At 37.8% G+C, this 16626-nt stretch overlaps 1 protein-coding gene across 1 annotated transcript in view; it reads right to left on the reverse strand.

Moving 5' to 3' along the window:
• The window catches only part of ARHGEF7 (Rho guanine nucleotide exchange factor (GEF) 7), a 74144-nt gene that overhangs the window by 5115 nt on the left and 52403 nt on the right, over positions 1–16626 (reverse strand). Inside the window, exons 15-17 of the mRNA XM_009997917.1 lie at positions 16088–16312; positions 14093–14186; positions 11160–11249 (exon numbers count right to left, since the gene is read on the reverse strand). Coding sequence (XP_009996219.1) covers positions 11160–11249; positions 14093–14186; positions 16088–16312 — 409 coding nt within the window. The remainder of the gene's footprint in view (positions 1–11159; positions 11250–14092; positions 14187–16087; positions 16313–16626) is intronic.

Here is a 16626-nt window from a genome sequence, read left to right on the forward strand (position 1 = left end):
GCTGAACAGCTGCTTTGTGAGGTACAGTGCCTTCTTTTGTGCTTTGTGATAAAATACATCATCTAAACACACAAAAAATGAAAGAAATCAAGCTCATTGAAAAATACTAAATTCCCTAACAGCTGCTGTCTTGAGTTCTGAACAATGAGCTTGTAGGGACCATAGTTTAGAAGTATGTCTTAAGCTGTTTAAACTATTTTAGTGAACAAGGACAAGCATCCTTTAATGAAGAAAACAATTTCCTTAAGCTGACAATAAAGATCTACTGTATTAGTATGTGATGGTAAAAAAATGTTATGGAATAAAAATAACCACAGATTTGAGAAGAGAAACTCATCCTCGAAAGCTGTAAGTTCATCATCTTACTGAGTGAAGAAATCTGTTAAGGGTTACTACCCTTCCATTTATTTTCCAAGGGAGGAACAACCAATAAAATAAACTGTATGGAGCTTGAAGATATTTCCCCACTTGTGCTGTCAAAGGCTAATTGCAAAAAGTTGTCCAATGCTCATTTCAGTTAATTGGTTACTGCTCTGCTTTAATAGCCCAGGAAGAAACACAGAACACCAAGTTAAATATCATTTTAGGAATTAGTTGGCACAAGCTGCTGCCAGATCACTACATTTTGGACCACTGTACCAATGTATAGCACCTCAGCCCAACAGAGGGAGATGGTATTGTTTCCCACCCTGACTCCCTTCAACTAAATGGAGCAGCACATCATACTCTGCAGAGCTGCATCCAATTGTCTTCGTCTGGTTAGAGTGACATGGGTGCTTGCAAAATAGCAAGGATAGCACTGCAGAAATAGCATGGAGTAGACAGCTTTTTAAAAAAAATGTCCCAGCTGTACAGCTGCATACACACATGCATGTCAAACAGATGTCTACACCAGTGTATTCAATGTGTGTACACCATTACATGATAAACACTTGATGCTAATGAGACATACAATCAAGTTTCATCAAAGACAAAAAGTTCACCAACATTATACACACAAAGAAATCACACAGTACACATACACATTCATGATGTAAAACCGTTGCTGTGAACGCTGACTTTCCTGTGCTGCAAAACATTAACTACTGTGGAATTCAGGACATCATGTTTCACGCTCACCTTCACTGCTCTGGTACCCTCAGCTATGCACCTTTTTTCATGTGTGTCTCAGAACCCTCGCTGCTCTTACAATCTGAACTTGTGCAAGACTCCACTTTTTCCTTTATCTTGGTTTCTTTGTGAGTTTTGGGGTGGGTTTTGTTTGTTGTGGAATTTTTTTTCTCTAAGCCCCACAAAAGTACTTGCTAAGTACCAAAGGTACAAACAAATAGTACATCTATCCTGCAACCAAGGACCCTGTCACCAAATGAGTATGTGCACAGTAACAGACTTGATTTGTCACATTCTAAAGGAAAAAAAAAAGCTACTTTACTGTCCTGATTTTCTGCACCACTTATGCCAGAAGCTTTTTTTTAAAATAATTTTTCTGGCAGCCATGTGTCTAGGACAGACTTAAAGCAGAGTCACCTCATTATAGGCAGTCAGCAATATTCCCTAAATTGCACCCTGTGCATCCACCAGGCTCTATGTCTATTCCCTATGTGAATTGAGTGAATAAAACTTCTCTCCAGAAGGTTTCAAGCTTCAGCTTTAGGACATGAAGAGAGGGTTGTGTTACAGCACAGTTAGTATTTCCTTCAGCTGTACTGAAAGGATAGTCCAGGCAGGAACTTGCTACAACTCAGATAATCCTAAGCACCTCTTTGAGATGTATTCCACATATTTATGTAGTGCATAAGAAGCAAAAATTACTTTAGTTTGATGTATTTGCCATTTGCCAATCCTAAACATGCAAGTTTCATGCGGAATTTTATTGAGACACTACTCTGTTTCGTTCAAAGTCAAACAGGCCAAAAGATAATGCTTAAACTGGCCTCCAACAACTCTGTCCCTAGATCATCTTAAGACACTACAACTAAAAGTACTAATTAAAAGAAAAGATGGAAGAAACCCCACCTGAAGCTTTATAAAACAAGATTTAATTTTGGATTGAGGGAAGTAGGGTTGATTGGAAAAGAAAGGGTATTTGGCAAACCCAGACAATTACTTCGAGATTAGCAAACAAATGTTAAGGCTGAGTAAGTTGCCCTAACACTTCAATGGGGAATTTCTAAATCCAGGGTCTTGGAAGAATTACCCTACTGTTTAGGAACCTGTCGAATATTTAAGGCAAAACAACTGACTACTGTGATCAAGATTAATCTGAGTTTCCATCAATTAAATCCCATCAAGTAAACAAAGGTATCTATTCAATACTAGTATATCCCAGCCCTACAGTGGAAAATAAAGAATGACAACGCTTTTAGCCAATATCATAGCCTAAAGGTTAGGCCAGATGATTCTTGAGGTCCCTTCCAACCCAGCATTCTATGATTCTAAATTACAGGCTTAGCAAATTCAGCCTCCAGAGTAAAGCCAACAACACAGCACTCAGACCAGGGCTGGAGCCTTAGCAATATCCCCTGTGTGATGTGGTGCAACACCTGAGATACAAGAACAGGCCTGTGAATAACAGCCACCTGCTTTGTTTTCAGTGTCTGACCCCCTTCAGAGCCTCATCAATGAGCCACACCAGCAAGCAGTTCTAAGCCTTTCTGGAAAACAGGAAAGCTGAAGCCTGTTTGGATCTTTATGTGGCTGAAAGACTTAATGACAGAAGTTTACTTTGTACCTGTCTGACACAGTTAGAACAGCATTCCTAGCCCTGCAGAACCATCTTAACACTAAAACAGGAAGAAACTAGAGTGCAGACTGAATGTCATAGAGATTCTAAGTGATGTCTGTTTGCAAGCATAATTGCACAATCCCAGACTTTTATTCACTCTCCTCAAAAGGGAGTGTGACATCTTTTAAAATGGTTGATACAGTACCATGATGGCTCCTTACAGAAGCCAGGCTTCAGAATGAGCTCTACTGGTAATCAGTCTGATCCTTCATTCAGAATCTTTCAGCAGACATATGTGGAAGAGAGTCCAGAAGTTCTGCACACATTTTAAGATGTGAGGTAGAAGGCAAGAAAGAGAAGGAGGATGAAATTCAGATACCTTTTTACTTTAACCAGCTATTAAGCCTCTGTTTACATTCAGACACTATGTCTGTCCAAGAACCATTTAAGCCAACAGTAAAATGGAGGTGGGTATTCCCATCACCTACTTTAAGCAGCTAACCTCAGGGTCTAGGTTAAACGTCAGCTATGTCCAGCCAATCAAGAACCATGTTCCCTCTTGTAGATGGCCATTTGGAGAAGAAGGGTCAACCCAGATACTTTTTTACTGATACTCTACAAAGAGTTCACTTTCTTCCTGAGGCTGAGGGTTCTAATTTAAGGCACAGATGTTAGCTCTGTCGTGAGAGTGGTTAACTTTCAAAAACACACCGCAACATTTGAGGCCATTAGCAGTGACTCTCTTCTTACGTATTGTTGTTTTCTTCACTTTTTCATACCTTTATTGTGATTAGGAGAGCTAAGAAGGGAAATAAGGCACAATAAAGGTAATAAATTAGAAACAGTACTTGTAAATATACAATTCTATTTTTCACCAACTTTACTAGGCTCTCTTCATAAGCTAAGCAGCTCTTTGAAATTATTTGTCTGAGTTTCAAAGACAGATGATTGACTTACTACAGAAAGAAAAATATGTGCATACACAACTGTTTAGCTCTATTACTAGCCACTGGTATATACAGATGTGTAAATTTCCTGGAGAAGCAAGTCTTGAACACAAACTAATAATTACTTGTTATTTAAAACATTCAGTATTTAATTTCATTAGTTATATTTAAGATGTTAAAGTGGATGGATGAGTAGACTTGCCAAACAAACCTTCTCTTTCTCAATGAATTTTTGACACAGTCCTAATACAGAGAATCTTAAAAGCGGTGCTCCTAGACTCTCTGCATGCATTGAGATAAAAGCATTGCAAAAATGCTTTGTGCTACAGGCCTGTCAAAGTCAAAGGGGAGCCCTTCAGTATCTTCTACAGATAACAAATCAGAATCCAAACATCAGGCCAAACTTAAGTTTACTCTATAAAATACTAGTCCTTTTTGGCAACTTATTTGGAGTAACAAAAAAGGTCTTGGCTTAGTGTTTTGTTTTTTTTTTAACAAATACATAAATACGAAAAAACCCCAAATGACTCAGATGACAGATCTATGCAGTTTACAGCAATGTGCTGACAAGGAATACGAAAATAATTAACATGGACTGAAACATTCAACTCCACATATTTTAGTTGTATAAGAACAGAATGAGGAGCTGGAAAGACAGATACACCACCTGAAGAAGCAGGATATTTCTAAGACAACATCTGGAACTTCCTATTTCACTAATCAGTACAAAACCTTCCAACCAGAGGGCTGTATAGCTAAAGCTAGAGTTGCTACCATCATAGCCATTTGTGATCTTTTGAGAGAAGTGGGCAATTACTTCATTTATTCTGATGTAAATATTTTTGTATGTATATTAGGTTACTGATTTGTTTAAATTCACTCCAATATGAGTACATTTTAAGCAGAAAGACTAACGAATACCCTACTTTTAAAAAGAATGTTGCAACAATAAATCTTGAAAATACGTAATATTATAGAAACCAGTATCATACTATAAAATTTCCCTCTGATAACAGAACCTGCAAAAGCACCACTAATTCAGCCTGTACTTCTACACTAATTCAAAAAATTAAGAATAAGAAAATAAAATCAATTACGAAGAGAGGGAGGCAACAGAAGAACATTCTATAGATGGCAACATCTCTGAACAGTTGTTTAAAAAGAGGATACAGAGGAATACATACTTCACATTACATTGAATTTTCTGTAGTTGTCAACTACATTAAACAGGGTGTCAAATAAAGCTCTTTCATCTCAGCATTTGATTCCTCCAGGAAGAAGGGAAGGAGAGAAAGGAGGCATGGGGAGAAGCGGGAATTATTAACTTACAAGTTAATGCTGTCCTTTCCCCCTGTGTAATAATTACATATTAAAGTCACAGTCTAGCAAATGCAAAATTTATTTCAACTGTACATAACAGATGTCCTTGTTATATAAAACAAAACACTTAATCGATAGATGCAACCACAAACAATATGCATACTGTACAGTACAATGCAACATTCAGATATACATCCATTTTGTATTTTCAAAAGGCAGTCACCTACTAAAGATGGCTTCTCCCATTCACAAATGAAGTGCACAATATATTATTTTTCTTCTATGTTTTACGTCACTATATACACACTACTGTGTTTTGGCAAGATTATGCAAAACACCCAATTAATATTGGTTGGTTTTAATGTATGGCAAATAATTTACGGAAACATTGCGTAAGCCATGTTAAGAGGGGCTGACAATGGCTCGAACCTACCTTCCAATTCAGATTCTCCATCCTTCCAGTGTATTTGTAACTGTACACATATAATTTACAGAAGTGCATAAACATAAGGTACTACCATTACCACGACTAAAGTTCCACAAAAATAGAAACACTGAACCTTTGGACCGAATACCACCATTTCCACATTTTCTTTTTCTTTTAAGCATGTTGCTTTAATACTCCTGATCAGTTCACAACAGATAATGGCCTGTAACACTGAAGACACGGAATGACTTCCAACGTGCGGTGATGTTAATATGAGAGATTCTGATTACGGTAACAGTTAATTACTTAAATGCTACAATAATTAATGGTGGTAAACTGTCAAAGCTTTGGTGCATAGAAAGTCAATAAAATCTTCAGATCCAATTAACAAAACATTCTGTGTGATAAGGAAGTGCCACAACTGTATTTCAAACTCATATTTACACTATATAACATGGAACAGACAAAGGAATTCTCGTTTAACCAAAGCAAAAAAACATTATCAACTAGAACACCACAGCTTAAGAAACAGGTGGGGGGGAGAAAACCCCATACTTTTCAGATATGTTAAAAACAAAAACAAAACTGAAAGGAAAAGGGGAGTGAAGTGAGTTACAAATGCGCTGTGGAATGGTATGGAGCACATGTACTTATCTCATTTCTCTAAGCAACACTCCTCCACTTTGAAAAAAGTTCAACATACATTAGTTTGTGGTCATCACATTAATATATGACTATAGTAAAATGTACCCCTGAAAATTCTCCTCAGTAAGCACTGCTCCTTTTGTTAGTCACATTTTTGAATGCCTACAACAGTGACAGAGGATAAAGCAGGTGATCACACAACACCGAATGCAAATCTGCAGATGCGATTGCTGTGGAATTGCTTCTCCACACTGACCCTCTTGTGGAATCATGCACATCTAGCAATTACTAACTTTCTAATAATGTAACCTGCAGAAAGGCATTGATTATCTCTTAAACAGTGTAATCAAGTTCCCAGGCAGCAGTTAATTACATCATGATTACTCTGAACTTGTTCATAGGGTAATAACTGAACACAGGATAACATGCTTGCTTAAAAAGGGGCAAAGGAATTGCATCTGAGGGCCATGATGAAAACGAGAACCATTCCTTTCATCACATGCTTTTCCCTAATGCTGAGACTTAGAAAATGTGTCATTTTTGTTTCAATGCCAGTTATGATATCCACAAGACAGAACACACACACTTCACCCCAGCAGTGCCCCAGGTGCAGGTTTGAGACCTTCAGCTGTGCACAGCATGTCACAGTTCTCTGACAAGCCAACACAACTGTAAGTGAAGAGCTGCTGCTGAAAACAAACCTGCTCATGAGAGAAGTTACAAGAAACAAAATCTGTCATGGACATGCTCCAAACAGTACAACCCAAAAGCCAAGCATTCTATTATTCAGAACTTCAAACAAGCCAATATGATCACAGTTGTACCTAAAGTTTCAGATGCTGAAACACTTGAGCGTCCATCAGGGGAACCATTTTCATCTCGTCTTTTCAAGAAGAATGGTCAATTGAGAGAGTTGTCAGCTGTGTATTTTAACAGGCAAGCAAACATCTAGACCCTGCTTTCTGCCACACTACTGAATACAGTAAAGTGACAGCATGACCAGAGGTAACATGAGATTATCAAAACATTGCATGTAATGAGCATGGACTGCCAGGTTTTCATGGCAACTGCCAGACCGGGGTGGGGGGAGCAATGTGGTCCTTTTGTACAAACGTCCAAGCAATGAGGAAAAGACAGCAGTATAAAACCAGACATTTTTATGGATTAGCAAGTGTTCTTCCAAACATATGGGCCAGATATGTGAATATCTGAATGATTTTACAGCTCCTGTACTGTTTATTTTTAAGCTGCTTTTTTTTCTTACTCTACCAGCATTGTATTTTGTCAGTAATATATAGAAAATCCAACCTCTACCACTAAGGTATTTCCGTATTGCTGGCACTCAGCTCACAAACCAGTACGGTTTCAGTACAAAATACAAAAATGTGCTGTATCCAAAATTAAAAAAAAACCAAACCTGTTACTACACTGACCAAGTCAAAAGAAAAAAACCCAAAACATTCAGAGCTACAAGTTAACATCTGTCAGTTAAAAAACCCCTCAAGAAATATCATCCTTAACAGGATATACACTTATTGGTACGTGTATTGAACTGGCAACAGAGCCTTCCACCAGGTATAACTGAAGTTTCAGAAGCTCCCTCAGAAGTTGTTAAAATACCACATTAAAGAGACAAGGAACAGCAAGAAAACATCTAAGAAAAGCAGGCTGTGATACAACAAGCATTTGTTAAGAAAAAGCTCAGAAGTGCATTAGTTCTGGTGAGAGATATATGAGCAACAGCTCTTACGAGATGTAGACCCCATTCTGTAACTATGGGCTGTCCATATACTGTCATAGTCAGAGTCTTCTGAGAGGTCTGAAGGCTCCAAACGAGAAAGACTACTGCGACGACCCAAGGAGTCTAGACTTGATTGGTCATCATCAGCCAAGACGTGATTATGCATCAGGTCAGTGCCTTGCCATGCTAAGGATGTATAGGTGAAATGGAATGGTGGATGTGGATAGGCAGAGGTGGGATGAGGAGGAGAACGTAAGGAATAGCCACAACCAAACACATGAAATAAAAGCAAAAAGGTGATGGGAAGAGAAGGAAAAGAGAAAATATTGTTAAAAAGGCACCAAAGTTGTTTTGTTTTTTTTCTTTTTTTGTTTGGGGTTTAGGAATACATTACACTCAGCATGTAATAATGTTTAAATTGTTACAGTACAATTTTTAAACTGTTTTTTAAGCTTCTAAGCAGCCTCAGTTGAGAATTTTGAATAATCAAAATCTTGTTTGAAAATTGCCCTTTTGAAAGAGGGAGCTAGGTTCTTTTGAAGTATGAAGTCAGTTCTGGTCTGGGGGGATTTGACTGCCCCTTCCCCACTAAACATCTGGACCTCCATCCTTTCCCTCCCTTGCAATGACACAGTCATTTGTACAGCTCCTTGGTGAGTCAGGTCAGAAAAGCAGTTTCTGGTGAAAACCAATCCTACAAAAGATTTTTTTTCAGGCAGGTAACTTCCTCACCAGCTCAAAACACAGCCACAGAAGTGCCTGTGTCTCCACTGTAAAGAGGAAAAATGCAGGGGAAAAAGCAAAGGTTCTCATGCAGAGCAGGGCTGCTGTCTTTCTACATCAGCAGCAACATCTTGCACCCACTCAACAGGACTGACAAAGTATAGCTTTGCTGGGCCTGTGCTCCTTGTTACTTGTTTAACCATGTAGCAAATAAACTCACAGAATAACAGGGCCAAGAACCTAACACAGCAAAGCAGTCTGACCCATTCTAACCCCTCACACCCCTCTTCCCACACATCTCTATCAGAATCTGTCTTCCCAATTAAATACTTTAAGATGTCTAGTATAGTTGACTAAACAGCTAAACACATTTTTTCTCTTTTCTTTTTAAGGCCTGGCAATACCTGAAGACTGAAAAACATGTAAATGGCCATGCTATGAGCCACCACACACACAGTATTGCAAAAGATTTTGAGCTTTCATTTGGAGAAGAAATGCAAAATAAACTCAGTATATAAGAGGCAGGAGAAAGGGAAACTCTGTCACTTGCATGTCTCCCCAGTTAAACCCTACAGCTTCCCCATCCAAACAACTGAAAAAAAGTTGCTCTGCTACCTCAAATGACACTCCCTACATGTGCACTGGTGCCACAGCTCTGCTAAACTGACATTACCAAAAGCAGCACCTCTTGGCCTTTGGATTAAGGTGCTGGCAGGAGAACTGCCAAATGAGTGCTGTGAGGGACAGGCAGAGTATTATTAACAGAGGTAAGAAGGGAGTATGTAAAAAAAAAGGGGGGGGTGTACTTCACAAACAATGGGCAACTCTTTCATTATATTCTACGCTGATTACTGCTCCCACGGAAGCAATTCCAGGATAATTGGGGTTTTTTCTCCATTTCCAATTCCAGTTTACAAATTGATCTTCTGAAACTTAAAGGACATTGATATTATTCTTTCCAAACAAAGCTGAGTGCTTAATCAATAAAAAAATTCTTGCTGCATTTAAGAGCAAAAAAAAAAAAAAAAGCTGCTGACTTCTGATGTATGCAATGATACCCACAGCACTATGTATATTTCTGAAATATACATAGAAAGGAAAAAACAGGCAAAAAAGCAGAACAAAAATAATATTTTATATCTGCGCACGCACACTACTGTGCAAGTGCAAATGTTTCCCCAACCATTTCTTGTCACATTATCCTTGGAAATGATCAACATATCAGTTGAGACATTTAAACAGCAATCATCTAATTTAATTTTGTTTGGAACAACAGTATATCTTCAGAATTTTAAACATGTTTATTTCCTTTTATCCAATTAAACATACTACTGTTATGATTGTAGGGCTATAAAATAGATTAATATTAATAAAAATATGTAATAGTAGCTAATATATGGAATTAACAATTTTATCACCTCAGCGACCTACTGTTCATCAAGACAGAAAAAATTAAAGTGAGGCTTTTGCTGTTACTTCAAAAGTTTCTACAGTCCAATATATGGGCCATATTCTCACTTTAAAGTACATATGAATACAAAGTACCTGGATTTTGTCAAGGTGATAATAGTAAGTGAACATGTATTAGGAAAATCCATGAACTAAGTTTGCAACTGCATTTTGAGACTTCTCAACTGTCAACAAAGTGCTTCTGCTGGGAAGCAAAGAGGCACAGAGCACCGTGGCTAGCAGTTGCAGTCATTAATACTGCAAACAGCCTGAGTGAACAAGAAGTTATAATGTCCACTCTTCTGGCTCCTGACAGAAGCAAAACCAGACAAGTCCTTCACGATCACTATACTGTGTTCCAAGGATCCCTGAATTCAGTCAGTATTCAACAGTGCAAAAACTGCAAATTGGAACAAAGGCAACAGCATTTTCTCCTTCCTCATGTAAATGGAACACATGCTGGTGGACTCCCCTGCTTTGTGCAATGTTTTACTTACAATACAGAGGAACTCCACATGGCAACCTTGACTGGGATTAAATGAAGTAGGACCCCAGAGGCACGTTACAGGTTTTCAATAAGCTAGGTATTGATCTGAGAAGCCAGAAATGGCTTTAAGCAACACACGGATCTGAGAACAATTTTTCCTGAAATTATGACATAGGATTAAAATTTGTAATTAATACTAAAAACAACTAGTGGCAATAAAAGAAATGTTTAAAAGTTTAGGTTACTTTTCCATAGCAGAAGTCCTCATTGAACAGAAAAAAACCACAACACTCCTACAAAATGATGACTTGTTCTCCATTCCTCCTCACTACTTACCACCTTCTTGAAATTTATCAAAAGCATACTGATCAACTGTCATACCCTGTTCAGACACCTCTCGTTCACTGGTGAAGGCTTTGTGCTTGTCATGGCTTATAAAATTGCAGTCACTTCTGTTTTGGTGGTTTTTTGGTTGGTTGGTTGTTTTTTTAAATATTGCAAGAATTATCATCTCTACCCACGGACCGTGGCATCCAATGCTTAAACACCCAGCACTGAGATTAAGCCTGAAAAAGGTTATTACTTCCTCCAGGCCCAGCTTGCAACTTGCAGAGGCCTGAGAACATACACCTGTCTTTTTCTGCCAACTATCTAATTTGTGGTTTAGTCAGCCATTTCAGTATTTTCTAACTTACTTGAATTTAGTGTTTGACGTGTTTTGGCACTTGTGCAATATGCTTCAATGACTTTAAGAATTTGAGCATCTTCTTCTAAAGCAGCTGTACCTAGAATCAATGGGAAAAACAGAACTTTAAGCATGGTTGTTTCTGTACACTGAAAAGCTTTTTTAAATCACTACATTTCAGTTGAGACCAAAGTTCAGCCTAATTAATCCTTTAAAATTCTCTCCATTTTAAAAATCAAATGCCATTGACAAAAAGTAACAGTTAAAAAGACAAAATATTATTCTGAAATGCTTGGGCAAAAAGTCCAAGTTAATCACCTGCATATTCAAGAAATTTGCTGACTATCCTAAATTGCACAGATGCTATGAATCACTCTGGTTCTAAACAGTCATTAAAATGAAAACACCTGTATACTGCAGTTACTACATCATTATTTAATCAAACAAATCAAGGAATAGAATATTAATTTACAGAATTATTGAAAACTTTTGGGTTTTGTAAATATATAAGATTTACCCCTTTTAGCAGCACACTATTTAAAATAAAACTCAGAATTAATATAACAATAAATATGTACAATTTCAGTCTGGTGTGCAGTTGTAAAGGTGTCAATTTCTCACACTTTGAAGTAGAAACAACACTATTGAAAAAATCTAAATATCCAAGATTAACATGGCAAAATTTTCCTAAACTTAGAGCTCCACAGCAAATTTTCTTCTTGGGGAATTCAGTAAAAATACTGTCAAATTGTTCACTTGCAACAGAAATTCCAGTCAAACTGAAATCTAGAGGTACCTCTACCATTAGTTTAGATGGAACCAGAAGTCTAAATGTATGTCAAGACAATCTGTGGTTTTAAAAGCATTTCTCCTGTTTTCTTCCTCACAAAGCTTGAGGAAAAAAGTTGTCTTGAAGATTTTCTGCTGCATGAATCTAAACCTCCTTCAACACCAAAATGTAGTAGTATCCTCTGTCAGCCAATGTATCCTGTCAGTTTTTGTGATTTATCATCACCAGAACAAAGCCAACTGTCCAAACGTTTTTCAAAATCAGCTGACAAGCTGCTGAAGAAGTTATCTTGACTCTATACGGTTACCCCACAGTTTAAGAGATGTAGGTGCTCCAAAGCACAAGTTACTTCTCTTTCAAGGCAGGAAAAAATAATTGGGTTTCATTGTGGTTAGAATGCAGCACCACATTATGAAAGTAGCAGGAAAAATACTTCACTTCTGAAATATTTTGAGGACATTCAGTTGAAACACCTTCCTGATTTTGGTTTCTCTGTTATAATGCTAATTTGACACAGCAGTTCTCAAAATATAGCCCATAAATCCCTGGGATTACAGAGAAGATAAGTAATAAAACCTAAACTTATTTATCCATAAGCCTTAAGTTCTACAGGAGCTCCTCAGTGGAAAACTTTTACAGCTCCACAAGCTGGATGGAAAAGGTTGAAGGAGCACTAACATATAACAGAACTTCTAATTACTGACACAAAGGGGGGAAAAATATTAATAGCAAGAACCAGTAAGTATTTCTGTAAGTAACACTCTGACTTAAAGTCACTGAAATAAAATCCCGTTTATTGATAGTTATCTCAAGAAATACTCAAAGGTGTTAATCGGGAATAAAACAATGTATTTGCAAGCTATAAAGCCCCTTATCTTTCCCAAAAAACCCAAAGAAGTCATGAACTCTCACAAAATACTCCTTAATAATTTCTAAGACTACAAGTTGATAGCTTTACTGCTGTCATTACAACCACTGAACCTTTATCCTCCAACATCTGAAATAATACTGTACTGCAGTGCTTTCATTTTTCCTGAACAGATTACTTACTGTTGGGAGCTAAAACATCCTGAACTAAAATGTCAACTTGCATATCCATGTAATGTACACAGGATTATTCTATTCACTATCTTAACCTTTGCCATATGAAATTCACACCATACTCAAAGATCTCCACTTTACACAAACCAATGGTGCTCTGAGGAAACACTTTCCAACTCCACATCAATTAGTGAGAAACAGTGTTCACAATAACACATGTAATGCACTGAACACTCAAGGCACAGTCTCTATCTTAAGAAGCTTACGAGCAAATAACAGACACAGAGAAGCAAAAGTTGCATTAAAATAATCTGATCTTCATATTAAACACCCTTTTTTATTGATACAAGTGACTGGATTACTCATTCACAAAAACTTGTAAGGAAGAATTAAAGTGACATTACAACTAAATCAATAGTGTTTGTTTGATAGCATTAGTGTTCCCTCCACCCCAAACTATCCCCAACATCCAGATTTTTACTCTTCTGTTTCTCTATACATTCATCAATACCTCTTAGTTCAGCGTTGTTCTTCAGACTTCAAGCAGTCTGAAGCTCTGCAATTTATCCAGACAAGGACACTAGAGTAAATTACCTTATTTCTAGATTAGGGCAGACTGATCTCAGAAAGAGCAAGTGTGGAAGCAACAAGCCTTCAAACCAGCAGCAACACCCTGCTTTCCAACACCCAGCTCAGCAAAAGGCTCCTACAGGCTGAGTTTAGGAGCATAAGTATTCTAAGTATTCTGCAAAAATGGAACAGTATCTTCAAGTTGTTGTTAACAGTATTAAAAGACAGGTCTACCTGAACTGTACATGGCTCTATAGTCAACCTCCCTTCCCTCTCTAGCAAAGAGACAGAAATAGGCACTTCACAAGCATACATCCACTGTAGTCAACAGCAAAGCTCAGAAAGCAACTGATGTTGTGACATAAGCACCTAAAATGAATAACACAAACCATCCTCCAGAGATACTCATACCCTCCTCTCCCCTGACTGGAGAGAGGAAACCAGACAACTTGCTTACCCTTTACCTCTAACATTCACAGAACTTAAACTGATGCTAATTCCAGCTTTTGTATTATGCAGACCTTTGTTCAAGTCTCTCTTACTTTTTCTCAGTGCAAACTCTTCATCTGATGGCTTCCGTTCTGGCTTGCGTTTGGGAAGCAGCTTCTTCATAGTTTTAGGGCTTTTACTGAGATCCTGTGTGCGAAAAATAAAAAGAGTAGAGCTTCTCTACAATATTTCAAAAGTTTAACTTCTAGGTAGCATACAGGAGTCACTAGCTAAAAAAAAAAAACTTTTAACAGCACCAAAATGCAATTTAATATATTTTGGTACATCTGATTTGCCTGAACTGGCTGATTTCCTCCCTACCTTTCCTCCAACAATACACAAAGTCAGGTATTTTACCTCTTCTATCTACAGAAATGTACAGAAAAGCTACTGCAAAAGCATGTAGGCTATTTGGGAGGTAGAGCAAAGGGAAGAGGCAGGCACACATTAACATAGGTTTTCTTCTTTAACTTTGAAGAGACAACCTGTTTCACTTATTTACTTAAAAGAAGGTAAAAAAAGACCTAACAAAGAAGCCTGGAATGTAGTATACTCTTCACAGCCAGAATCTGTAAATGTTTAGGTCTGTTCTCACAAAGCTCTACAGCAAAACAAAACAAACCAGCAATACAACATTTCTTCTCAAAATGTGGTCATGCTAATTTACAGGAGCAATGCTAGTTTACAGGAACAAAAGAAATATACTGGTCTACCCCCTTACCTTAAGGATACAAGACATCCTCTATAAAAATACAGAACAAGAAAGTAAAAATGTGAATGAGCAGGACAGATCAAAGAAGATGAAGATAGGTTTTGAACATCACTGTATGCTAAACACTGTAAAGATGACTGAAATTTTACTGCCCTACACATGAAAGGAATTTAACTTAAATTACCATATGAGCATACAGTACAGCCAAGCAGAACAATGTTCTTCTACCAACTAGACCTAAATACTAACTTTCCAAGTGCAGATCACCTGTCACTTTTTCCTTGTTTAGGGAATTTACAAATGAAAGGAAAAAGTCACACACACAGATCCTCCACAAGAAAAACCATAACCAGGCCATGCTGGGGTACAGCATTCAGGCCACAGGTACTAAAAAACTGCTATTTACATGTCTGCAAAATAAACATTTTCTATCAACATCTCATGCTTACAGAATAAAATGCTCTTATGCATAACTGCAGGATTCCTTCTGGGCCCTGTTGATTCACATCAAATTAGTATAATGAGAACGCACTGCAAAGATACAGAACCACAAGGTACCACCAAGCCACGAGCATACAATATTCTCCTTACATACACACACAGACTTCCAATACAAACCTAACATTTTCTTACTATTTAAAAAAAACACACGAGATGTACTGGCAGGACCAAATTAATCTACCCTTTTGTGGTTAAAACCACCACGTTTTATTTCTTTTTGAACAGATACCTGCTACTGCTAATCAAAAATTATGACAGCATCTTACAATCAAAGCTTTTCATTTGTTAATAGTAACATTAGCCATCTGATTCTTGAGTATACAAAAAAATTACATAGACTTTAAATATGCTATTGTTACTTAGTAACAGTGGTAAGTACTGAGGGACTAGAAGTATACCACTGCAGCTTCTTAGAATGACTTGATACAGCACTTTGCGCTGGAATTTTGCAGTGTGCTTAGCAAGTAAGTTACTTGGCAGTAAGCCTGGGTGATCAGTATAGCAAAGGAAATGCCAGTTTTGGGGGGGGGAATAAAAATGTAAATTTTTTTATTAACTGGATAAAGAGTGAAAATAAAGTGGAAGCACTTGGGGGAGAGAGGGGAAGGGAGCCTCTCCTGACAAGCCTCAGTATTCTTCTGATCTGCAAGACTAAATCCCTGCTTGAAATAAACAACATTGACTAGCCCATTACTATTGATTCAGCATTGGCTGTTAAATCAACTTTACATAAAAACACGCACAACGCTGCAAAGTGGTGGTGTGCAGAAAAGAAAGTTAAACTTCCCATTGTAGGCCTGCTACACAGTCCTATGTCTTGGCTGCCACATCTCACCTCTTTATAACAGAGAGCTGCTGAAGGCCGTAATGGAGGTGCAGGCCGTAAGCAGCTCAGACTCCAAGGCTTGGGGGTTTTTGGAGGTTCCAGAGGTCCCCAGTTTATCGTGGTATGTGGTGTCCCATGATGTGATGGATGAGGGAGAGTGTGGTAGGCAGGAGTCAGTGGTATCGGCTTGCTGTCTGAATGCTTGCTGGAGGGTGTTACTGGATGGGAAGGAAGCTGCCCAAGACACAAAAGGTGAGGGGAAGGGAAAGAAAGCATATTATCATAAAAAAGACACAGTATCATCAAAGACTAGTGGAATAATGTCACTGTCCTGTTTATTACAGCTGGACTTGGAAAAATTTTACACTAAATTATTGCTTGGAAAAACAGAGCTAAAAGAAAACGTTATTGTCTGAGCAGACCTGCTCCCACTTCTCTCACCACTAAGCATCGAGCTAAATTTAGATCCATTCACATCCAACAACTCAAATGAAGAACCCAAAATAAGGTACTTAAGAAAATTCTCTCTCCACAGCCTGTCAAGTACA

The sequence above is a fragment of the Chaetura pelagica genome, unplaced genomic scaffold, assembly GCF_000747805.2.
Source record: "Chaetura pelagica isolate M959 unplaced genomic scaffold, ChaPel_1.0 scaffold123, whole genome shotgun sequence".
Taxonomy (NCBI): Eukaryota; Metazoa; Chordata; class Aves; order Apodiformes; family Apodidae; genus Chaetura; species Chaetura pelagica.